This window comes from Mesocricetus auratus, unplaced genomic scaffold (assembly GCF_017639785.1).
Source record: "Mesocricetus auratus isolate SY011 unplaced genomic scaffold, BCM_Maur_2.0 Super-Scaffold_100007, whole genome shotgun sequence".
Taxonomy (NCBI): Eukaryota; Metazoa; Chordata; class Mammalia; order Rodentia; family Cricetidae; genus Mesocricetus; species Mesocricetus auratus.
Genome location: NW_024429191.1, coordinates 80,975,285 through 81,000,851, shown reverse-complemented (window position 1 = coordinate 81,000,851; position 25,567 = coordinate 80,975,285). Strand labels below are relative to the sequence as shown.

Sequence of the window (25,567 nt, the reverse complement as noted above, 5' to 3'; positions counted from 1 at the left end):
AGTCAGGACTACACAGAGAAACCCTGTCTTGAAAAAACCAAACAAACAAACACAACACAATAACAACAACAAACAAATAAATCCTAAAAACAAAACAAAACAAAAGCCTTTACCTAAGGGCTTTACTACTAGTGTACTTGTTTGTTGGGCTTTCTTCGCTTTTTTACCTGAAAGTTTTGGCATTTTTTTTCCTTTATATTCTCCCTCCCTGCGTTTTTTTTTCTATTTTTCTCAATTCTTTTTATATACAAATGGGAGGTTTCCTAGGAGGAAATGTTGGTGGATTCTAAGGATGGTTTATAGGTTAAAAACACTGTGTTTTTTTAAATATGTTGATATTCCATACCAAATAAATTAATCCAAACTTTTCAAGAAGTTTAAAGCTGTTGAAATGTTTGTAATGTAAATTCCGTTGCATTTTTCAGAGTTCTCAGCCGAAACCCTCTGACAGTTGTTGAAGATCCTTATTTTTATAAATTGCCAGCATTAAAATATCTGTAAGTATTGTGACAATCCTATGGCTCCTTAGATGATTTCTGCTCTTATTTATTTCCAAAATAAGGAGGGTATTTTGCCTTAATAATTTTTTAAATCACAATTAACTAGATTGTTAAAAAAAAAAAATCAGTGACAAAAGGATGGAAAGCCAGGAGAGGTGGTGCCTGCTTTTAATTCCAATACTTGGAAGGCAATGGCCGGCCTTCGACCATCCAGAACTACATTGAGAGACAACTGTCTCAAAAAAATTCAAATGAGAGAAATAAAAGTAGGGGCCTGACAAGATAGTTCAGCAAATAAAGGGGTTAGCCACCAAGCCCGAGGCCCTGAGTTCAAGAACTAGTTCACATTTTTTGTCCTGTGACATCCACATATACATTGTGGCACATGTACACACACACACACACACACACACACACACACACACACATCCGCGCGCACACGCACGTGCATGCGCAGATAAATAAAAAATGTGAAAAAGGTAAAGAAGCATACAATAGGTAAGACATTCAGCTGAGGAGGAAACAGTGTTGAAGAGCATAGAGATGTATATGTATTAAATATGTGTAGGAATATCATCTCAGAAAGCAAAGAGCCAAAATTGTATACCACTTTTTTCTTTCTTCTTTATTCTTCTTTCATATATTACATCCCAAACCCAGTTTCCTCTCCCTTCCCTCCTTTCCTATTTTCCCTCCTCCCCCCAGATCTACTCTACTTTTTAAATTAAAAAATATTTCAAGTGTATGGATGTTTTCCCTGTGAATGTCTGTGTAGCCCACAGATGCCAAAAGAGGGCACCAGATGGCTGGAGCTGCAGACAGTTGAGAGCTGGCATGTTAATGTGGGAACAGAACCCCAGTACGCTGGAAGAGCAGACAAAAATAACAGCTTAAGAGCTCCAGTATGGCGGGGCGGTGGTGGCGCATGCCTTTAATGCCAGCACTCGGGAGGCAGAGGCAGGCAGATCTCTGTGAGTTCGAAGCCAGGCTGGACCAACAGCCTCCAAAACAATACAGAGAGACCCTGTCTCGTAAAACCCAAAAAAAAAAAAAAAAAAAAAAAAAAAGCTCCTCTTTTAAAGAATGGAGCCGTGTGTGGTTTCCAGCATCCACACTGGGCCATTCACACCTGCCTATAACTCCAGTTCCAGGGAATCTGGCACCTGTTATGATAACTCTTCCCACCAGCCTGGTACCAGTGCTGTGTCAGCCCCAAATAACACACAGAGACTCTGTTGGTTATAATGCTGTCGGCCAACGTCTAGGGCTACTTATTGGCTAGCTCTGTCTTAAGTATTAACTCATAACTACTAATATGTATATATTTCTACAAGGTCTTATCTTACCAAGAACACCAAACTCATGCGTCCTCTCCTCCTAGGATCACATGATGACTTCCTACTACATTTCCCAGAATTCTCCTTATCTCCTAGTCCCACCTATCTTGCTTCCCTATTGGCCAACAGTGTTTTACTCATCAACCAATAAGAGAAACACATGCACAAAAGACTTCCCCCATCAGGCATCTCTGGTTATTTTTTAAGAAGAAAAGTGGGTTGGAGAGATGGCTCAATGATTAAGAGGACTTACTGCTCTTACAGAGGACCCAGGTTCAGTTCTCAGCACTTATCAGGTGACTCACAACCATCTAGAACTAGTTCCAGGGCATCTGTGTTGCCTTCTGGGCTCAACAGGCACCTGAACAGACACACATACACATAAATAAAAGTAAACATTTTTATAAAAATAAATGAAAAGGAAGCTCAGTGTGGTGGTGTATACCTGTAGTCCCAAGACTTGGGAGGCAGAAGCAGGCAGGTTGCTGTAAATTTAAGGTCAGCCTGGTCTACATAGTAAGTTCTAGGCCACCAGAGCTACAAAGAGAGACCCTATCTCAAAAATTAAAATACCCAGTTTCCTGTGTTTTTAATATAAATAGTGTATACACACTGACAGAACTTTAAATAAATGAGAATTAAGTGTTTAGAAATTAAAGTGAAAAATAAAATATAGAGTGGTAGTTGTAGTAGGGTGAATGCAGTATCAAAACAAGAAGTAAGATAATGACAAAAAAGACAGGTTTGTTGAATAGTAAACTTACTTTTTTTCCAAAAGAGTTTTATGAAATAATCTTCTATGGCAATAAGATTTTACTTTTATTTATGTTTACCTGTGTGTGTGTGTGTGTGTGTGTGTGTGTGTGTGTGTGTGTGTGTATGCACACACATTAATATGCTCACTCCAGAAAGGTCAAAAGAGGGCAGCAGACGCTCTGGAGTTTGGAACCCCGTGTGGTTGTGAGCTGCCCTACATGGGTGCTGGAACTGAACTCAGATCCTCTGCAAGAGCAGTACATGCTCTTAACATCTGAGCCCTCTCCAACCCCAACAATAAATTACTGAGACAGATAGTTGTGTAGGAAAGACAGAGTTTACACAACCACTCGTGAAAATGGGTCCTCATGAAATCTGGCTTTCTCCCTCAGAGACCTGGGAACAACACAAGTACCGCTGACAACGCTTGAGAACATCCTCATGATGACTCTGGAACTGGAACATCTGTAAGGTTTATTTTCTTAGAATAATTTCACCTAGGTTTTAAAATGTTAATGCCTGTGTGTTTACGTGTGTGTGTGTGTGTGTGTGTGTGTGTGTGTGTGTGTGTGTGTGTGTGGTGCATGTGCGTGGTTTTGTGTGGTTTTGGACTTTCTGCTGAGTCATCTTGCCAGCCCTGGATTTTGTATGGTTTCTTGTATTTTAAATGTTTTTGAGATTTGCCTTATTTCTTGAGTCTCAGATATTGAGATAATTTTCATGCAATTAATTCAAGTGCATAGTTTAATGAGATTTCATAGTTCCCTGCCCACTATTGCATCACTGATATAGACGTTTGCCCCCTCCTGAGGGTCCCTCCTGAACCTTTGCACCCCTCCCACTGTCAGCCCCTGTAATCCACCAGTCTTATTTCTAGCCCTATAGTTTTCCTTCCCCAGAACATCTCATAATTGACATCCCATAGTGTGTGGCTGTTGGATCTGTATTCTCTCACTGAGCATGACCTTCAGCATATCACACCAGCAGTAGATGAGAAAGCAATGTCTTTAAAAGGTATTCATTTGGATTGGAAGTGTAGCTCAGTGGGTAGAGTGTTTAACAGCATGCATGATTCCCTGGTTTTGGTACAAGCAGGCATCGTGGTGAATACTTGTTCTTCCAAGTTAAGACCATTCAACTACACTGGCAGTTCCTGGCCAGCACGGCATACAAAACAACTTTGCCTTTCTGCTAGCTCATCTGAAATGGGGTCTGTGTGCTTGTCATCTTCACTCCTTACTAGCACATGTTCTGTAATGTCTAGTCATATGCAAACAGCCTTTTACTATGTATGCTTACTTCAAGGCAGTGGCCACATTGAATGAGATGTCTGTGTTCTTGTTGAGCTTTTGTTTTGTTTTGTCTGTGAGGCAGGGTCACCTTCTGTAGCCTAGGTTGCCTTGAACTTGTGATCGTCCAATCTGGTTTCTTACTGATGTTCATTTTATACATTCTGACATTTCAATCTGGTTTTATTTGTTTCCTAAGGAATAGCTCAGGTCAAACATCTGACACTGCCTTCCGGATGGTCTATCGTGTCAGGTCTGATCACCCAAAGGTGGTATATTGAAGTTCTTCAAGTTAGTTTTGTATGTGGTACTTAATAATCTGTGGGAATTTGTGGAAGGCCCACTAGAGATACCACATATTACGAGGGAAACCAGGGTTAGGAATGAACTGAAAAGGAAACTTGAGGCCAATTAGAGTTAACAAACAGAGCAAGAAAGTTGCAGCCTTAATATCTGCCTAGAAATATCAGACAGAAAGAAAGACGAGGAGGGCCATGCCAGTCAGCCACATAGCAAAGAGGGCAGAAAGCTTCAAGGGAAGAGGGAAGAGTACAAAGGCCCCAGGACTAGAAAGGCACACCAGGCCGTGGCCAACATCCCAAAGAATGAGACAGAAAAGGAGAAAAGTGAAAATTGCACCTCTCAGGACTCAGAAGGGCATGGTGACTCCACAGCAACTGCAGAGAGGCCAGGAATTCTAGAAAGGCAAATAGATTGTCTCTGAAGGGAAAAGTATTCTTGTCTCATTACCACGGCTTAAGTTGGATCTCCCTTCTTGTGGGGTGGTTCCACCCTCTTGAGGGGTGATCCATGAGAGACAGATGATTCACTTGCCCAACTGGCATGGTGTCACCAATACCCCAGATCTGAGTTCCATCCTCTTGACCAGAAGGAGAGAGCTTTTCCTAGTGGGCCTTCACTGCTACTGTAGCAAACATTGTCCCCTCAGCATCTTTCACCCCAGTGTGAACCAATGATAATCTTGTCTGAAGCAATTGTTAGTTGGTGGTTGAAACTGGCACATTTTTAACTGGTGATCTGCTGCAGAATTACCCTGCTTTTGTTTTTGAGTACTATTATCAACTCATGGATTCTCTTTACAATTACATTGTACTTTACTGTGGCCTCTGGTGTATGTGTGTGTGTGTGTGAGAGAGAGAGAGAGAGAGAGAGAGAGAGAGAGAGAGAGAGAGAGAGAGAGAGAGACAGAGAGACAGAGAGACAGAGAGACAGAGAGAGACAGAGAGAGACAGAGAGAGACAGAGACATAGAGACAGAGAGAGACAGGACCTCTCACTGATACGGGAGCACTATACCAAAGAACTGCACCCCCTGTCCTTATTCTTTCAACAGCACAAATTATGCAGGCTTGGTCATTATGGTCCCTAGTGCCATTTAACTACACAATATAGTTTAAACTGGACTGTTAAAGGTTTGAGAGGATTTCTAGTATTTCCCATTCATAACAGGAATAAAGTATCCCTAGTGTGAAGGCTTGCTCAGGCCTCTTCTTGTACATGGCCAACCCAGAGGCAGACTTGAGCTGAGGAGAGAGGTTTCTGCAGTCCATGTCCTATTTCTTCTCCTGTCACCTTTGTTTTAGGCACAAACTCACCCTGGCCACACCCTTTGAGCACCTCTGTCCTCCTTCATGATTACTTTCAATATCAGAGAGCAGTAATTTACTATTGAGACCACACCTAACTGCCCGTGTCGCATGCCTCAAGAACTCCTTCTTTTACAACCCTATGGTGGCCTTGACCTGCCTCTTCTGCACCTCAGTAAGACTTTCCCAGTAGCCGGGCGGTGGTGGCGCACGCCTTTAATCCCAGCACTCGGGAGGCAGAGGCAGGCGGATCTCTGTGAGTTCGAGGCCAGCCTGGTCTACAAAGTGAGTTCCAGGACAGCATCTAAAGCCACAGAGAAACCCTGTCTTGAAAAACCAAAAAAAAAAAAAAAAAAAAAAAAAGACTTTCCCAGTAAACCAGTTCTCTGTTTTTCCATTTATAGGGTCTTACCTAGACACATGGCCTGCTGCCTCTGCAAATATAAAAGTGATATTGAGGTTGTCTGCAAGACAATCAAACTGCATTGTCATACTGGATGTCTGACAAACATCACACATTGTCGTGAGTCTCTTGCCTAGTGATAAATGTCTTAATTTTGACATATAACTTTTAACTGGTAAAGATAATTTTTTTCTTTTTAAATTATTTTTATTTTAATTAAAAATAATTACATCACTTCCCTTCCTGCTTTCCTTTTCCTCCTTCCAATCTCTCCAATATTGCCCCTTACTCCCTCTCAAATTGACTCTTTTTGATTATTATTGCTACATATACAGATATATAAATGCATAAATATATAATAAGTCTTGCAGAGTCTTCTTGGTGTTGCTAGTGTGTGTATGATTAATGGTGACCACTTTTATTGGATAACCATTTAGGAGGCTCATCCTGGGACAGACTAACTCTCCCTCTTTAGTTCTTTGTCTAGGAGTGACCTCGTGATATTGTCCCTTTAGTTGTCTACTAGTGCTGTCCTTGTTCCAGTTTTCTGTAGACAACCATATTTTTGAGGTCATCATGGGTGTAACTTACCTGTCATTTCTAAATGACAAAAATCTCACAGCGACTTCCTGGTCCTCTTCTACCACCACATCCACTTCTGTGATGTTCCTAAAATTTAAACTAATAATTGTTTATTATTCATGTATAACAAAACTCCCTAAATTCTGAATTTCTTGTGAAAACTGGGCTCTCAGATATTATTGCATTATTATATATGTGAATGTTCTGTGGGCCAAAGAGATAGCTTTGAGGGTCAAGATGCTTACCACACACATCTGGTGTTCTAAATCAATTCCTGTAACTCCCATAAAGGTGGAAGAAAAGAACAAACTTCACAGAATTGCCCTCTTACCTCCAGACTCAAACAATCACACATGTACCCACTTGCATCATGCACATACAGACACAATATATGTGTGTATGTACATATATGTATACACACACACACACACACACACAGGAAGCTAGATAATTTAGTGGTTTAAAATACTTGCTGCTCTTGCAAGGGACCAAGGTTCAGTTCCCAGCAGCCACACGGTAGCTCACAATCATTCATAACTCCAGTTACAGGGGATCCAATGCTCGTTTATGACCTCTGCAGGCTAGAAACACATGAGGTACACATACATAAATACAGGCAAAACACTCATACACAAAAAAATTAATCTTTTAAAGGTATATACATAATAGCCAAGTGGTGATGGTGACGGTGGCTGCAGTGGTGCATGCCTTTAATCCCAGCATTGGGGAGGCAGAGGCAGAGGGAATCTCTGTGTATTCAAGTCCAACCTGGTCTACAAAGTGAGTTCCAGGACAGCCAGGGCCACATAGTAAAACCCTGTCTTGTTGCTGGATTTTCTTGTCCCGCCAGGTCCCACCACTTCAGCCCCAAATGAACACACAGAGACGCTATATTAATTATTAAACTATTGGCTGATGGCTAGGGCTTCTTATTGACTAGCTCTGTCTTAATTATTAACCCATAACTACTAATCTATGCATTTCTACATGGCCTTGTCTTACCAGAGAACACCTGGTGCATCCTATCCTCCCAGTCTCTACATGACGACTCTTCATGGTCTCCCTCTGCCTATCTTTCCCAGAATTGTCTCCTAGGCCTGCCTATCTTCCTGCCTCTACTGACTATTGGCCAAACAGTGTTTTATTCATCAACCAATAAGAGAAACATATATACAGAAGAACATCCCCCATCATCTCATCTTTTCTGTCTAAATAAAAAGGAATTTAACTTTAACATAGTAAAGTTATATATAACAAAACAGTATCAAGTAAGAGCTATAGTTAATAATATTTAGTTTATTAATACTGTCTTGAAAAAACAAATATATATATATATATTCTGTTGCATACACAAAAGAGTAAGAGATGGAGTGAAACAGGAGGGGCAACAAAAATGTTCACCCTCTGTGAACTATATCTACTATGCTTGGTACTTCAGTTTAGTGGTCACTTGTATGTGGCACTGCCATCCAAAGTTGGCTTTATGTGTATGGTCTCAGGCACTCCTGACCTATAGGGCAAGTGTAGATGGTTTTGTTTGATTCTCTTTTGCAGTGTTTTTAACACTGTGATGCCCTTTTATTTAGAATCCAAGAGCTTCTGGTTATAGAAGCAGTGAGTGCCACCTGGCTCTCCTAATGGAGCATGCCTAAATTGGCCAGCTCTGTATTTGTGCTCAGCCTCAAGTTCTTCTATCCACAGATCACTTGTATGAGTTTAATTAAATGTTTTTGAGACAGGGTCTCATTATGCAGGCTTGGCTGGCCTAGGACTTGCTGAGTATTTCAGGATGGCCTTGAACTCATACAGATCTGCCTGTCACTGGAATTTATTTTGCCAGCATCAAAGGTGAATGCTGCCTCCAAAACAATACAGAGAGACCCTGTCTCAAAAAAACCAAAAGAAAAAAAGCTGAATGCCATTATGTCTGGTATCATATGATTTTTAAAGTGTTTCTAAGTTGAGTATGGTGGCACATGGGTGGTAATGCCGCCTATTCAGAAGGCTGAGACAAACAGAATCTGAAGATGGAGGTTTTCTGTCCTGCCAGGTCTCACAGCTGCTTCAGCCCCAAATAAGCACATAAAGACAGTTTATTATTAAACTGTTGGTGGATGGCTAGGACTTCTTACTGGCTAGCTCATTTCTATTAATGTATGTATTGCCACAAGGCTGTGGCTTACCCGGTAATGCCCCACATGTTACTCCTTCAGCAGCATAGCATCTCTACTCTCCCGGCTTTTCTCTGCCTTCCTCCTTCCCCTCGTAGCCCCACCGATCTTCTTACCTGGCTATTCTGGCTGTTGGCCAGTGTTTTATGCATCAAGCACTAAGAGAAACATATATACAGAAGGACATGCCCCATCAGGAACCCATTCCAAGGCCATAGGGGAAACTTAGTGAGACCCTGTATTTCAGCCTTGAGCTTGTACTGAGGACTGAACATGAGCATCTCTCCATAAACACCGTGTGTGCATGCTGTAGATTGTTCCAAGCAGCCACTTAGCTGGCACTGTCCTCTCTAGCTGTCATTTCTATTCCATGGATTTAAATTTGGGGTTAACTTTGTCTCCACTAATAGGCACTCCATCTAGTATTTGCTGGCCTCTAATTTATTTGAATGACTGTGGATTGGGGAAGAGCTGCTAGTATTCTCTGACCCAAAGCAATCTCTTTTCTTTGACAGTTGAAGCATCTATAGGGAACCCAGAAGGACCATTCATGAAGGTGTTGCAGGCACGGAAGGAGAATACCAGCACCGAGCTCACTATTGAACCGGAAAGGGGCTATTCAGAAAAAGATGATCTTAGCTCTTCAGGCTTCATGAATGAACAACTCGACTTTAACGATGAAAGTGATGTTATTAGTGCCCTAAATTACATACTGCCATATTTCTCAGAGGGAAATCTGGAAGACGTAGTATCAACATTGTTACCATTCATTAAACTGCTGTTTTCTAATGTACAAAATGCAGATAATTCACTGGAACCCTACAAAAATGATTCAGGGAGCCTTGCTCTTAACCCTGTACCAAAGGCAAATAAGTTGGCTTACAAAAATAAACTGAATAAGCTTTATTTTCTAGAGAATTTGTTAGATGCAGAAATTGATGAGGTTAGGAAGAAAGAGAAAACTGCCATGCTTATGCATCAGTCTAGCCGCTTGAGTCCCAAATTTAAATGGCGAATATTTGAAAAGAGATGGGAACCTGCCCGTGCAGAGGAAGACAGTCTTGCAGAGATTGAGAAGGCAGAGAAAGGACTCCTCCACAGGATGGACACAGTGCTCAAGGGGACAGGAAGCATACAGAAAAGGCACTTCAAGGAAGTGAGTGACAAGAGCCTGTGGAGTAAGCAGAGTGTCCGGACACCTGTGGAGAACATCGCCAAAGATGGGCAGCTCAGGGGCCCACCCACCACAGAGCTGCAGCAGTTCAGTCTGGTGCAGAAGCCCAGGAAGTTAGTGGGAAATTCCTTCCACTCAGAGCCAGTGCTTCCAACAGAACCCGGGGAGGCAGTGTCTTCTTCCCCAGAACCGTCCCTGGTGGACAAAGCTCCCACTACAAATTCGCTACCTGAGTTCATAGATAGACGAAAAGACTTGTCTTACACCATTTTTGTTTTAGAAAGTGCAAATGCCAATGTGAAAAGAATGACGGGGTCTAATAACCCTAGTTTACAGTCTGAAAAGAGACATGGAAACCTTAGGAAGAAAAAATCTCATTTCCAGTTGATTGCAAAGAGGCCAGCATCCTCTGCAGTAAGGAGCCTGGTAAATTCCCCTGCACGAGGAGTCTTTTCATCTGCAGGAGACATGACTTATGCAGAAAAGCCTTTTTCAGAATCATATGCTGCTTCAGAACCTCCTACAGAAAAACTTCTTGAAGAAAACCAGGATGCAATAGATAATAGTGACGAAACCATCTTCAGACCAACCATCGTTATACCTGAAGACACTGCATCAGAAAATACACCCCCTGAGATTCCTGCTTTAGAGTCTAATGTGCCTCCATCTGATTTAATTCCAACTGTTCAGCAAACCAAAGAGCCACATTTAGACTTCATGTTGGACTCTGACTCACATGACCGTTTCGACCCACAGAACCATTTAGACTCACAGGAGCATTTAGACTCACAGGAGCATTTAGACTCACAGGAGCATTTAGACTCACAGGAGCATTTAGACTCACAGGAGCATTTAGACTCACATGACCATTTAGACTCACAGGACCATTTAGACTCACAGAACCATTTAGACTCACATGACCATTTAGACTCACAGAACCATTTAGACTCACATGACCATTTAGACTCACAGGACCATTTCGACTCACATCACCATTACAAGGAATTTGCTTATCCATTGCTGATGTCACCGGGTGAACACTTTGAATCTCAGCTAAACCAGCAGCTGCGGCCCCTCATCCCCAACAACAACGTGAGAAGGCTTATTTCTCACGTTATAAGGACTTTGAAGATGGACTGCTCTGACACCCGCGTGCAACTGTCCTGTGCCAAGCTCATCTCCAGAACAGGCCTCCTGATGAAGCTTCTCAGTGAGCAACAAGAATTCAAGTTGTCCAGGACAGACTGGGATACAGACCAGTGGAAAACTGAGAATTACATCAATGAGAGCACAGAAGCCCAAGGTGAACAGAAGGGTCTGGAACCAAGTCAGGTGAGGACAGTGCTGGAATGTGGGGACCTAGCCTTCTCAGTCATTTAAGCAGAAAGACCAGGGGCTCCCACTCTAGATCTTGTATTGGCTATGTAACTCTAGCCCAGCCAAGACAGCGATTCCCACTGTGTTTGTGTGTATTTTTGTTGTGCTTTGTTATTTAGTTTTTGAGACAGAGTCTCCCTGTGTAGCCTTGGATTCCTGGAATTCCCAAGCAAGCAAGGCTGTCCTGGAACTCCCAGAGATCCACCTGCCTCTGCTTCCCAGTACTTCCCATATGTTTATATGTTTATATGTTTCCCACACCTACCTTCCACTGTATTTCTAAATAAAGCAGACCTAAAACACAGGATATAATACAATGTACAATAATAAAGCATGCAACACATTGAAAACTACTCACTTGGAATAATGTGTTTAGGGTTTTTATTCATATCGTTTTCTTCAATGTAGGTCAAAGCCAGCACCTATTACAAGCTAAGCAAAGGGTTCAAACACAGAGGTTCATCCCCAGATCTTGGTTCTTTGAGTCAAAATCTCACTGTATAGTTCAAAATGGTCTGCTCACTATGTAGCCAAAGTTGGTGTCAAACTAATGACAGTCCTCCTATCTTAACTTCCCAATTGCTAAGTTAGATACATAAGTTACCATGAACAGATCAAGAATGAATTTTGAACAACTTTTCTTCACCTTCTTTCATTCTTTTTACTTTATTATTTGACAACAGCAATGTCTATTTATTCATTTATTTTGTACTTTTAGCTCACAAAAGAAGTTCCAGGATACGGCTACAACAACAAAGTCATCTTGGCAATATCTGTAACTGTAGTAGTGACAGTTTTGATTATCATTTTCTGTCTCATTGAGGTAAGGACAACAACACACTTATGTCTGTGTAATAGATTTAGAACCTGTGAACTGAAAACCTGAGCCACTTACCCTCTCTGTCTACTAGTAATATGTCCCTGTGTGTTCACAGGTATTCTGTCCGTGAAGCAGGACTCATCAATGTCAGGTCACTGTGTAGCATTGATTTGGTGTAAGATGGGTGGTGTTGGTGTGAGACTCTGTGGGAGCAGTGGAAAGTTCTCTGTCAATGAGGATGGTGAATTTTGAGCCTAGAGGACAGAGATCAACATGGGGTCAGTTCATGAACCCCCTGGGAGGATGTCCTCTGGCCACTGCATAGACAAGACCTGCACACCTGCTGTGGATGCAACCTCCCAGGAATTATCTGTGAAGTCCTATATTGCTCTTTAGTTGTGTGTACAATTCATCCTATGCTTGCCTTTATTCATATTTTCATTATTTCTTCTGCCAGTTTAAATGATGGACTCTGTAAGAACAGCAAGCATGCCCAGTGTTTTGCCTGTAGTAGATAGCAGTGGTGTTCAAAGAAGAGAAGTGAAGCCTTCCATTAGTTCCACTATAGAGAATGATACAATCCAGTACTTAAAATAACAGCAGAGAAAGATGTTTGGCACACTCCCATAGCCTGAGCTCTTGGGAAACAAAATCAGGGAGATCCAGAGTTCACAGTCATTCTTAGCAATTTAGGGAATTTGGGCCAGGAATATAAGAAATTCTATCTAAAAAATACAGATTAAATAGTGACAAACATAAAAGCAATGGACAAACCAATGCTCCAGTCATTTGAATGCAGGGACTGGGGTCTGAGGACTTAGCTATGGACTGTGCATGCTGAGTGTGAGCTACATTCCTAGACACTAAAACCTTTGAGATGTCACCCTTTAATAGTTTAGTCAGTGGTGGAAAATTAATAAATGATAATAGAACAACTACCTAACTATCTTGTGGCCAAGTAATGAAAGCTTACTACCCTTTACCTTAAAGAAATGATGATAGAGAAAATAGAAGTAGTTTTACAAATAAATGTGTGGAGGAAAAGATCTGTCTAGCCCCAGCTCCATGGGCAGAAGCCTTTGGCATCCTTAGGAATGTTAGCACTTGTGCCTGCTGAGCACAGGCCAGAGTTCTCCATTCCTTGTCTGATCTAATCACTGACCCTTCCGGGAAGATTTTCTCAAGACTCTCCTAGGATGAAAGAGCAACTTAGGTGGCCACTCCAAGAGTAGAGCTCCGGGTCCCCTGTTCCTGAAGCCTTCACTGACCCTTCACACCACTGGTCAGTTTCACCTCCTTAGAGACAAACAGGAAGTATTGGGAGTGTGGGAGAACAAGGAAACCATTGGAAACCACCCGAAGCATTAATCTATTTCATGGAAACACAATCCAGTGGGAAAAGAAAGTGTCTCTAGCCAAAGCCACTCATCATAACCAGCCTGTGCCTCCTGTGTGCGTTATGTTCTTCTATAGAGGCTTTGTCACCTCAGGGAGTCCAAGCACTTTCTGCTACTACTTCCTAGCACTATGTTGTCATGTGTACATGTTCCCTCCATCCCAGGAGGGGCTTGAGACAGAATGACCTGGAATTCACTATGTACCTGAAGCTGGATTTCAACTTGTGATTTTCCTGCCTTGTGTATGTCTGTGTACTGTGTTTGTACCTGGTACCTGTAGAAGGAAAAAGAGAGTATTAGATCCTCTGAAACTGGAGTTACAGTCGTGAGCCACAATTGAACCTAGTCATTGTCAGTGGATGTTTCTTTCCCACCCTCCAGTTCCCAAATAACCAACTCAGAAACTTAATATTAATTATTAATTCTTGGCCAATAGCTCAGGCTTGTTACTAGCAAACTCTTACATTTAAAATAACCTGTATTTCTTATCTAGCCTTTGCTACGTGGCTTGGTACCTCTTCTCAGTATGGCATGCCCATCTTGCTTCTCTCTGTTTCTGCTGGTGACTCCTCTAACTCTGCCCATCTCCTTCCCCACATTCCCAGTTTGGCTCTCCTGCCTAAACTTATTCTGTCCAGCTATTGGCCAGTCAGCCTCTTTATTAAACCAATCATAGTAACATATATTCACACAGTGTACAGAAATATTCCACATTTCCCCCATTTTGTCCAATTAAAAAGGAAGGTTTTAATTTTAACAGAGTAAAGTTATATAAAACAAAAACAGTTATCAAGTAAGAATTACAGTATCTTGTTCATTCATATTTGGCAAAATTAGAGAAAATATTCCATTATCTACTTTATATTTGTGGCTCTAAAGTTTTGTACCTAGTTTATCTTTTAACATAACTAAGAAAAACTAACTACACCTGTCTCGTCTTCAACTCCATCAAAGACCCCAGAAGAGTGAAATGTTACCTAATGACAGGGACATCTGACTTCCTGGACAAGCCACCCTAAGTTCTTCTGTAACACTGGGGTGTCCATCTTTGGCCCACATGCCTAGTGTATCTGAAAGATATTTCTGAGAAGCAGGAAAATTTGAAGGACTGTCCTACCCTGTGTTAATAAAGTTCGACAGTCACTTTTCTTTGTGTCCTGCTGTCAGTAGTCAAGACAAGGACAGTTTCTTGCCCAAATGGCTAGTTTTTACCACAAAGAAAGCAAAATCCATATGGAATTTATTCAATGCCCATCATCCTTTTTGAAGTAGATCAGTGCTGCCAGGAGCAGATTTGTCTCATGTCAAGAAAAACCTAAGTTATTATTAAAACATTTTAAATGCCATATTCTGTAAGTCTTTGAAGTGTTTAAAGATCATCTATCTGAAATATATCTCTGTGTGATCTTGAAAACATACCTAATATGACTGCAAGTTTGATTATAATAGGTGACTAACTACTAGCCTACATTTCTTTATTATCCTAAATAGTTTGTAATAATAACTTTTAAGGACTAGAAATTTATATTACATTGTTAAATGAGCTGCATAGGTATATACATTAAACAAGAGTAGAAAAACGTAAGGGCACTATGTTCTAACAAAAATAACCTTAAATTTGTACCAATATACAAAAATATCTTAAGAGTAGAAACATATATACAGTATAACAAAAATAACCTCAAATTTGTATCAACATACAAAAATCCATACCAATGTAAAATATTTAAGACTGATAGTTGCTTTTTTGGCTTAAAAGTAGATAAAGATCTACCTTTTTAGCCTACCATTCCTATATCCTATCCCCCTTTTTTTCCTTTAGAAAGAAATCTTTGAATTTAACTCCTTTGTTTTGCTTCTTTTTAATATGACCAATAACATTTTGTAACAATGTTCCCCCAAATGATAATAAACATCCATAACCCATTTTTTAGGAATGTAGGCATTATTCTCTAGACTAATTCCTGTTGTTTGGGGGTGTTGACGTCTTTGAGGGAACCTTGAAAAAGTCAGGATAATTGTTAAATCTTGGCTGTAGCAGTCTGTGAGGCAGGATCATCTATCTCTGCCAGAAACCTTAAAGCTGTTCTGGATGCAGAACACAAAGGAAATTGTAACAGAAGCGCTCGGGGATAGTGGATAATCTGGGCCATCTGCATTTACTGGTGTTTTCGCTCTTTGTTCTGAAAATATATAAACCTTTAAAGGTAATGTGCATTTTTGCACTAATGCAAGTATAGACTATTTTTGTTTTACATTTAGCAGGTAAAATATACATTATATGTTTTGTAGTTTTACTAAGATATTTCTTTATGTTTGCAGTCAGAATTTTCTGAGCCTTTAGACTGCTAAGCAGAGTGGCTAGGACCTCTGCCTCTGTTTTGGTAGCTGCTCCCTTCTGTAGGCAGCTGTCAGGAGATGCTTTTCTTTACTGTGGCTGGTGTGAGAGACTGCAGGGACCCACCACACAGCTTAGCTCATGGTACACTGGCTGCTCAAGTTCGCAGGCAGCAGCCAGGAGATCAGCCCTGTACCATAGCTGGATGCTCTTGTGTGTCTAGAACCCTTTCCCAAGCTCTCTTACGTTTTATATGGATGTCATGCCCCTCATTGGGCACCATTTGTTGGCAGATGTTTCTTTTCCACCCACCAGTTCCCAAATAACCAACATGGAGATTTACTATTAATTACAAATGCTTGGCCAATAGCTTAGGCGTGTTACTAGTAACTCTTACATTTAAATTAACCCATATTCCTTACCTATTTTTTTTTGCCATGTGGCTTGGTACCTCTTCTCAGTATGGCATGCCCATCTTGCTTCTCTCTGTTTCTGCTGGTGACTCCTCTAACTCTGCCCATCTCCTTCCCCACATTCTCAGTTTGGCTCTCCTACCTAACTTTATTCTGTTCAGCTATTGGCCAGTCAGCTTCATTATTAAACTAATTACATCCATATATATTCACACAATGTATAGGAATATTCTACAGGTCCTCTGGAAGGGCAGTCAGTGCTCTTAACTTCTGAGCCATCTCTCCAGTCTCTTATTTATAATTTTTTTCTCTTTTTATATATTTTTCTCTTTTTTATTTAAATTTTTAAAATCTTATTTTACATACCAATCCCAGTTCCCTCTCCCATCCTCCCATACCCCCACCAACCCCCATCCCACTTTTCATTCACTCCCAAGGAGGGTGAGGCCTCCCCTGGGGGATCATCAAAGTCTGTCATATCATTTGAGGTAGGGCCTAAAAACTCCCCCATGTATCCAGGCTGAGAGAGTATCCATCCATAGGTAATGGACTCCTAAAGTCCATTCGTGAACTAGGCATAAATACTGGCCTTCCAGCTGATACCCACATTCAAGGGACCTAGTTCAGTCCAATGCTGGTTCCCCAGCTGTCAGACTGGGGTCTGTGTACTCCCATTTTCTCAGGTCAGCTTTTCTGTAGGTTTCTCCAGGATGGTCTTATATTTTTTATTTAAATTAGAAACAATCTTATTTTGCATATCTATTCCAGTTCCTTCTCCCTCCCATTCCCTCACCTACCCGCCCCCATCCACTCCCCAAGGAGGGTGAGGCCTTCCATGAGGAATTGTCAAAATCTGTCAAGTCACTTCGGGCAGGGCCTAGGCCCTCCCCTGTGTATCTAGGCTAAGAGAGTATCGCTCCATGGGAAATGGGCACCTGAAGTCTGTTCATGCACTAGGGATACATCCTGGTTCCACTGTCAGAGGCCCCATAGAATGCCCAGTGCTCCTAGCTGACACCCTCGTTCAGGGGGCCTGATTTGGTCCTATGTTGGTTCTCCAGCTGTCAGACTGGGGTCCGTAAGTTCCCATTTGCTCAGGTCAGCTGTTTCTGTGGGTTTTCCCAGCATGGTCTTGACACCTTTGTTCGTCAGTCCTCCCTCTCTGAAACTGGATTCCAGGAGTTTTGCTCAGTGCTTAGCTATGGATCTCTGCTTCTGTTTCTATCAGCTACTGGATGAAGGCTCTAGGATGACATTTAAGGTAGTCATCATTCCCATTATAGGGGAAGGACATTTAAGGTAACCTCTCCACTATTGCTTAGGTTCCTAGTTGGGGTCATCCTTGTGGATCTCTGTATAATGCCCTAGTGCCAGATTTCTCTTTAAACCTATAGTGGCTCCCTCTATTGATGTGTCTCTTCTTACTCTTCTCTATTCCTCTCCCACTCAATCTTCCTGATCCCTCACATTCTCCTCCTTCCTCCTCTTCTCCCCTCCTCTTTCTCCTACCTCCCTCCCCCCACTCCCCATGCTCCCAATTTGTTCAGGGGCTCTTGTCCCTTATGCTTCACTAGGGGACCATGTACGTCCTCCTTGTTTCCTAGCTTCTCTGGAGGTGTGGATTGTAGGCTGGTATTCCTTTTCTCTTTGTCTAATCTCCATATATGAATGAGTACATACCATGTTTGTCTTTCTGTGACTGGGTTATCTCACTTAGGATGGTTTCTTCTAGTTCCATCCATTTGCCAGCAAATTTCAAGATTCCATTGTTTTTTTTCCCCTCGCTGAGTAGTACTCTATTGTGTAAATGTACCATATTTTCTGTATCCATTCTTCAGTTGAGGGGCATCTAGGTTGCTTCCAGGTTCTAGCTATTACAAATAATGCTGCTATGAACATAGTTGAACAGATGTCCTTGTTGTATGAATGTGAATTCTTTGGGAATATGCCTAAGAGTGGAATTGCTGGATCTTGAGATAGACTGGTTCCCATTTTCGGGAGAAACTGCCATACTTATTTCCAAAGTGGCTGTACAAGTTTGCACTCCCACCAGCAATGGAGAAGCATTCCCATTTCTCCACATTCTCTCCAGTGTTTTTTATTTTAGCCATTCTGACAGGTGTAAGATGGTATCTCAGAGTTATTTTGATTTGCGTTTCCCTGATGGCTAAAGATGTCGAACACTTTCTTACGTGTCTTTTAGCCATCTTAGACTCCTCTATTGAGAATTCTCTATTTAGTTCTGCACCACACTTTGTAATTGGATCCTTTGGTATTTTGGTGACTAGCTTCTTGAGTTTTTTATATATTTTGGAAATCAGGCCTCTATCTGGTGTGGAGTTGGTGAGGATCTTTTTCCATTCTGTGGGCTGCCGTTTCTTCTTGTTGACTGTGTCCTTTGCCTTACAGAAACTTCTCAGTTTCAGGAGGTTCCATTTATTAATTGTTAATCTCAGTGTCTGTGCTACTTGTGTTATGTTCAGGAAGTAGTCTCCTGTGCCAATTAATTCAAGGGTACCTCCCATTTTCTCTTCTAAGAGGTTCAGTGTGGCTGGATTTATGTTGAGGTCTTTGATCCATTTGGACTTAAGTTTTGTGCATGGCGATAGATGTGGATCTATCTGCAATCTTCTACATGTCAGCATCCAGTTATGCCAGCACCATTTGTTGAGGATGCTTTCTTTTTTCCATTGTATAGTTTTAGCTTCTTTGTCAAAGATCAGATGTTCTTTGTAGGTGTGTGTGGGTTAATATCAGGGTCTTCAATTTGATTCTATTGGTCTACCTGTCTGTTTTTGTGCTAACATCAAGCTGTTTTCATTACTATTGCTCTATAGTAGAGCCTGAAGTCAGGGATGGTTATGCCTCCTGAAGTTCCTTTATTATTCAAGGTTGTTTTGGCTATCCTGGGTCTTTTGTTTTTTCATATAAAATTGAGTATTATCTTTTCAAGGTCTGTGAAGAATTGTGCTGGGATTTTGATAGGGATTGCATTGAATCTGTAAATTGCTTTTGGTAAGATTGCCATTTTTAGCCAGGCATCAGTGGTGAACGCCTTTAATCCCAGCACTCGGGAGGCAGAGGCAGGCAAATCTCTATGAGTTCGAGGCCAGCCTGGTCTACAGAGCAAGTTCCAGGACAGCCTCCAAAACAATACAGAGGAACCCTGTCTTGAAAAACAAAACAAACAAACAAACAAAAAAGATTGTCATTCTTACTATGTTGATCCTGCTTATCCAAGACCATAGGAAATCTTTCCATTTTCTGGTATCTTCTTTAATTTCTTTCTTTAATGACTCAAAGTTCTTGTCATACAGGTCTTTCACCTGTTTGGTTAGAGTTACCCCAAGACATTTTATGTTGTTTGTGGCTATTATAAAGGGTGATGTTTCTCAGATTTCTTTCTCAGCCCCTTTATTGTCTATATATAGTAGGGCTACTGATTTTTTTTAGTTAATCTTGTGTCCTGTCTCTTTGCCGAAGGTGTTTATCATTTATCAGCTGTAGGAATTCCTGGTAGGATTCTTCGGGTCAATTATTTAAATTATCATATCATCTGCAAATAGTGAAAGTTTTACTTCTTCCTTTCCAATTTGTTACTCCTTGATCTCCTTTTGTTGCCTTATTGCTCTAACAGGAACTTTAAGTACAATATTTAAGAGATAAGGATAAAGTGGGCAAACTTGTCTTGTTCCTGATTTTAGAGGAATTGCATTGAGTTTCTCTCCATGTAGTTTGATGTTGACTGTCAGTTTGCTGTATATTGCCTTTATTATGTTTAGTATGTTCTTGTTATCCCTGATCTTTCCAAGACCTTTATCATGAAGGGGTGTTGAATTTTGTCGAAGGCTTTTTCAGCATCTAGTGAGATGATCATGTGGTTTTTCTTTTTCAGTTTATGTGGTAAATTAAATTGATAGATTTTTGTATGTTAAACCATCCCTGCATTCCTGGGATGAAGCCTACTTGATCATGGTGTATGATTTTTCTGATGTGTTCTTGGATTTGATTTGCCAGTATTTATTGAGTAATTTTTATCGATGTTCATGAGGAAGATTGGTCTGTAGTTCTCTATCTTAGTTGTGTCTGTGTGGTTTGGGTACCAAGGTAAATGTAGCCTCATTAAGAGTTTGGCAGTGATCCTTCTGCTTCTATTGTGTGGAACACTTTGAGGAGTATTGGTATTAGCTCTTCTTTGAATTTCTGTTAAAATTCTTCACTGAAACCTGGGCTTCTTTTTTTGGGAGATTTTGATGACTGCTTCTATTTCATTAGAGGTTATAAGTCTATTTAAATTGCTTATCTGTTCTTGATTTAATTTTGGTGAATGATATCTATCCAGAAAATTGTCCATTTCCTTTAAATTTTCCAATTTTGTGGAGTACAGATTTTCAAAGTATGACCTGATGATTCTCTGGATTTCCCCAGTGTCTATTGTGTCCCCCCTTTCATTTTTGATTTTGCTAATTTGCATGTTCTCTCTCTGCCTTTTGGTTAGGTTGGATAAAGGTTTGTTTATCTTGTTGATTTTCTCAAAGAAGCAACTCTTTGTTTCATTGATTTGTATTTTTTCTTTGTTTCTACTTTGTTAATTTCAGCTCTCAATTTGATTATTTCCTGGCATCTACTCCTCCTGGGTGAGTTTGTTTCTTTTTGTTCTAGAGCTTTCAGGTGTTCTGTTAATTCTCTAGTGCGGCCATTCTCCAGTTTCTTCATGTGGGCACTTAGTGCTATGAACTTTCCTCTTAGTACTACTTTCAGAGTGCCCCACAGGATTGGGTATGTTGTGCCTTCATTTTCATTGAATTCGAGGAAGTCTTTGATTTCTTTCTTTATTTCTTCCTTTACCCAGGAGTGATGCAGTTGAGCATTGTTCAATATCTATGAGTTTGTAGGGTTTCTGCAATTTGTGTTGTTGTTGAATTCTAATTTTAAGCCATGGTGTCTGATACGATACAGGGGGTCATTCCAATTTTTTTATGAGACTGACACGCTACCTACTGCACTAATGAGGCTCTTTTCCAGTATTTTTATATCTGTTGAGGTTTGCTTTATTTCTGAGTATGTGTTTGATTTTAGAGAAGGTTCCATGTGGCACTGAGAAGAAGGTATATTCTTTTGTGTTTGGGTGGAATGTTCTATAGATGTCTGTTAAACCCAATTGAGTCATAACTTCTGTTAGTTCCTCTGTTTCTTTGTTAAGTTTCTGTCTGGTAGTCCTGTTCAGTGGTGAGAGTGACGAAGTCTCCCACTCTAAGTGTGTGGTTTTATGTGTGATTTGAGTTTTAGTAATGTTTCTTTTACAAATGTGGGTACCTTTGTATTTGGTGCATAGATGTTCAGAATTGAGACTTCATCTTGAAGGTTTTTTTGAAATGACCTTCTTCATCTCTTTTGATTAATTTTAGCTTGAAGTCTAATTTGTTAGATATTAGGATAGCTACACCAGCTTGTTTCTTAGGGTCATTTGATTGGAAAATCTTTTCCCATCTGAGGTAACGTCTGTTTTGAAGGTGAGGTATGTTTCTTGTATGCAGCAAAAGGATGGATTCTGTCTTCATATCCATTCTGTTAGCCTGTGTCTTTTTATAGGTGAGTTAAGGCCATTAATATTAGGGATATTAATGACCACTGATTGTTGGTTTTTGCTTGTTTTAGATTTGTTTTTGGTGGTGGTATTGTGTGTGTGATTTTACCCTATTTCTGGCTTTTGGTAAAGTGAGATTATCTATTGCCCATGTTTTTGTGAGTGTATTAACTTCCTTGGGTTGGAGTTTTCTTTCCAGAACTTTCTGTGGGACTGGATTTGTGGATATGTATTGTGTAAATTGGTTTTATTATGGAATATCTTATTTTTTCCATATATAGTGATTGAGAGTTTTCCTGGGTATAGCAGTCTGTACTGGCATCTGTGGTCTCTTAGTGTTTGCAGAACATCTGTCTAGGACCTTCTGGCTTTCAGAGTTTTCATGGAGAAGTCAGGTGTAATTCTAATAAGTTTGTCTTTATATGTTACTTGGCCTTTTTCCCTTGCTGCTCTTAATATTCTTTCTTTATTCTATATGCTTGGTGTTTTGATTAATATGTGGTGAGGGGACATTTTACTTTTTTGGTCCAGTCTATTTGGTGTTCGGTAAACTTTGTACTTTCATTGGCGTGTCTTTCTTGAGGTAGGGAAACTTTTCTTCTATGATTTTGTTGAATATGTTTTCTGTGCCTTTGAGCTGGGCTTCTTTGCCTTCTGTTATTCTTAGGTTTGGTCTTTTCACAGTGTCCCATATTTCCTGGATATTTTGTGCTAAGGATTTGTTGGATTTAAGCTTTTCTTTGGTCAATGAATCTATTTACTCTAGTTTATCTTCAGCACCTGAGATTCTCTCTTCCATCTCTTGTATTCTATTGGTTATGCTTGCAACTGTAGTTCCTGATCATTTACCCAACTTTTCTATTTCCAGCATTCCCTCAGTTTGTGTTTTTTTATTGTCTCTATTTCAGTTTTCAGGTCTTGAACTGCTTGAATTGTTTCCTTCATCTGTTTGATTGTTTTTTCTTGGCTTTCCATGCTTTCTTTAAGAGATTTGTAGGTTTCTTTCATTTTTGGTTTATTTTTTCTTCCATTTCTTTAAGCGATTTTCTCATATCCTTTTTGAGGGCCTCTATCATTTTAATGAAGTTTTCTTAAGGTCATTCTCTTCTGCTTATTCTGTATTGGGATGTTCAGGTCTTGCTGGCATAGAATTCCTGGACTCTGGTGGTATCATATAAGTCTTTCCGTTGTTGGATGTGTTCTTACACTGTCATCTTCTGATCTCTTCTTCCAGTGGATATAGGTGGGATCTCTCCCTCTCCTCTATACTGGAGGGTGGAGAGGCAAGACAAGAATGGCAGTTGATGATGCTGGCTGCTTTGTTCCACCTCCAGGTCCCTCTGTGAAATTTGGTGGCAGGAAGGGTCTGGTGGCAGGTCAGGGGACTCAAAAGAGGGAAAGGTGGAATGGAAGAGCCCCTGGCACTCACCTCTCTACTGGAGGGTGGAGGGGTAAAACAGGAATGGTGGTGGCCGATCCCCCAGAATGGTCTTAACCCCTTTGCTCATCACTCCCTCCTCTCTACAACTGGATTCCAGGAGTTCAGCTCAGTGTTTAGCTGTGGGTCTCTGCTTCTGCTTCTATCAGTTACTGGGTGAAGTCTCTAGGATGGTATTTAAGGTAGTCATCAATCTCATTATAGAGGAGGGCATTTAATAAGTTGGCATGGCATTTACAGCTCTACTTTATTTGGCAATTGGTACCTTTACAACATGCCTTATTGCTGTCAGTTATTGCCACCTCCTCCTTCCTCTTCTTCTCTTTGGCATTAAACGCAGGCCTTGCACTCTGCCACTGAGAGATATCCCTAAGCTTTGGCTGTTGTTTTAGTTTGGTTTTTGTTTTTAGACTGAAACTCTGTAAGCTAGACTGGCTTGTCATTTCTCTTAATGTTCTCCAGAAGAGTCAGAGTTTTAATCAGAGAATTTGCTCATTCTGATGTACATTTATTCTGAGACATTGTCCATCTCCATTGCGATCATAAGTGGGAACTTGCTTAGTTTGTATTGGAGATTCACGACAAACCCACTGGGCTTGGTATCCTGTTCTCTTTTACGTTGTGACTAGTATTGAGTCCTCTTATTCTAATCAAATGTTAGTTGATTGTCTTGAACTTTGTGGTTCATTGTTTCCGATACTAACAATAATAGTTGTGTTCCTTTCTCCTCAGTACCTTGTCTAGTTTCCTTATCACATTTCAGGACCTCACCAAGAGACAAATGCTTTGTAGCTGTGGTAAGAGGCATTGCTAATGCTCTTCTGGTTGATATTATGATAAAGTCAAAGATACTTCTTTCTTTGACTTTTAAGAGCTTTTATTGGGACTTGTTGAATGTTATGTAAAAAAGTCAATACACAGTATTAGGTGCCAGCTACCTGGGAGACCCTAAGGAGTTACAGAAGAGACGAAAAGCAGGTAGATGTCAACTAAGTAAAAGGATTGCATATAGATAGGAGACAGAAGCCACTGTGATAATCATGATCATGTTTTCTCCCAAAACAGGTTTATTCTCACAGAGCAGCGAGAGAGGGAGATGAAGAAAAGTCCGCAGGGTAAATACAAGATTAGCAAACCTTCAAGGAGAACCTGAGAGCTAGCAGAGAGCTTGGGCCTCATTGGGGAAACTCAGGAAGATTTTATTTCCCCTAATGTCTTGCCTGGCAACCCAAGGAGGCAGGTGTACCCAGGCCTAGCAAGGGGGCCTCCAAGTGTGCCCATTTTGTTAAGGAGAGAAGGTTAGGCTGTGCCTGTTCTGCTGTTGGTAGCATCAGGACCTCACTATGTAGCCGAGGCTGGCCCCAAACTCTTGTTTCAGCCTCCCAAGTACAGGAATCATAGCTATGATCCATCATGCCCAGCCAGTTGAGCCCTTTAAACGTCTCACAACTCACTCATCAGAGGCAGTCTGCAGGGTGAAATCCGTGAGTCTGTGAGCTGTGCTGTGGACTTGGGCATTGCACTTGGAGGAGGAAGCAGCTAGGCAAGCAGGAAGCAGCCCCTCCTCACCTCAGCAAGCCTGCATGTGAGAGCTGTTCTGAAGGAGAGCAAAATGCTCCTGCCCAGGGTGGCTTCTTCAAAGGGATAAGTTTGTTCACTGGAATAAGTGGGGTTTTTGCCATGCTGACACTTTGCTATTCTCTAGCACAAGGCACATACAAAGATCTCCCCAGAGGCATTGTGGGGCCCTTAGAACAGACTTGGAAAGGTTCCCAGAAGCCAAACATGCATGGAATTGTTCTCAAGTCCCAGTGCTGGCGTGATTTTTGTTATGGGGAGAGCCAGGATGTCCCCCAGAGAGACACAATCACTAACTGTCTTCTGCATGTGTTTTCCTCCAAGGGGTAAGAAATGCTACAAGGACAGTGAGAGTCAGGTAAGCCTGAGACTCAGTGCTGCGGCTGGAGTAGGCAGGGGTTAGCAGAACTAATGTCTCCCTTTCTGTTTCCTAGGAAGGGTTTTTCTGGCTAAGGTGGCCATTATGGCTTAGGGATATGTACAGGCCTCTTCACGATACACGCAAGAAAAACATGGCTCAGGATCTACAGGACAAGGAGTCCTCTGGCGAGGAGGAGATCTTCAATAAGGAAATATCAGGGTAAACGTCTGGCTCAAATGAGGAGTTAAGGGCAACTTGCTTGTTTCTAAGTTTGAAAGCCTTGGCATTGCTCTTCTTCCAGGGAGGTCAAGGAAGAAGTGGTCGTGGTGCTGCCAGCTCTGAAAGCGTCGACCACTGATGCAGAAGAGAGTGAAGCAGCCGATGACGCTGAAGGCACAGAATGATCTGCTATCGTTTATTAATAAATTATTTTTTTTAGA

At 41.1% G+C, this 25,567-nt stretch overlaps 1 protein-coding gene across 1 annotated transcript in view; it reads left to right on the top strand.

Annotated features, from left to right (window-relative positions):
• LOC121141528 (leucine-rich repeat-containing protein 37A-like) overlaps positions 1 to 25,567 on the top strand; it is a 56,000-nt gene extending 30,433 nt beyond the window's left edge. The window contains exons 6-14 of the mRNA XM_040749858.1: positions 426 to 497; positions 2,986 to 3,060; positions 5,893 to 6,011; positions 9,160 to 11,150; positions 11,914 to 12,018; positions 24,254 to 24,303; positions 25,091 to 25,124; positions 25,201 to 25,346; positions 25,429 to 25,567. Coding sequence (XP_040605792.1) covers positions 426 to 497; positions 2,986 to 3,060; positions 5,893 to 6,011; positions 9,160 to 11,150; positions 11,914 to 12,018; positions 24,254 to 24,303; positions 25,091 to 25,124; positions 25,201 to 25,346; positions 25,429 to 25,531 — 2,695 coding nt within the window. The 3' untranslated portion in view covers positions 25,532 to 25,567. The remainder of the gene's footprint in view (positions 1 to 425; positions 498 to 2,985; positions 3,061 to 5,892; positions 6,012 to 9,159; positions 11,151 to 11,913; positions 12,019 to 24,253; positions 24,304 to 25,090; positions 25,125 to 25,200; positions 25,347 to 25,428) is intronic.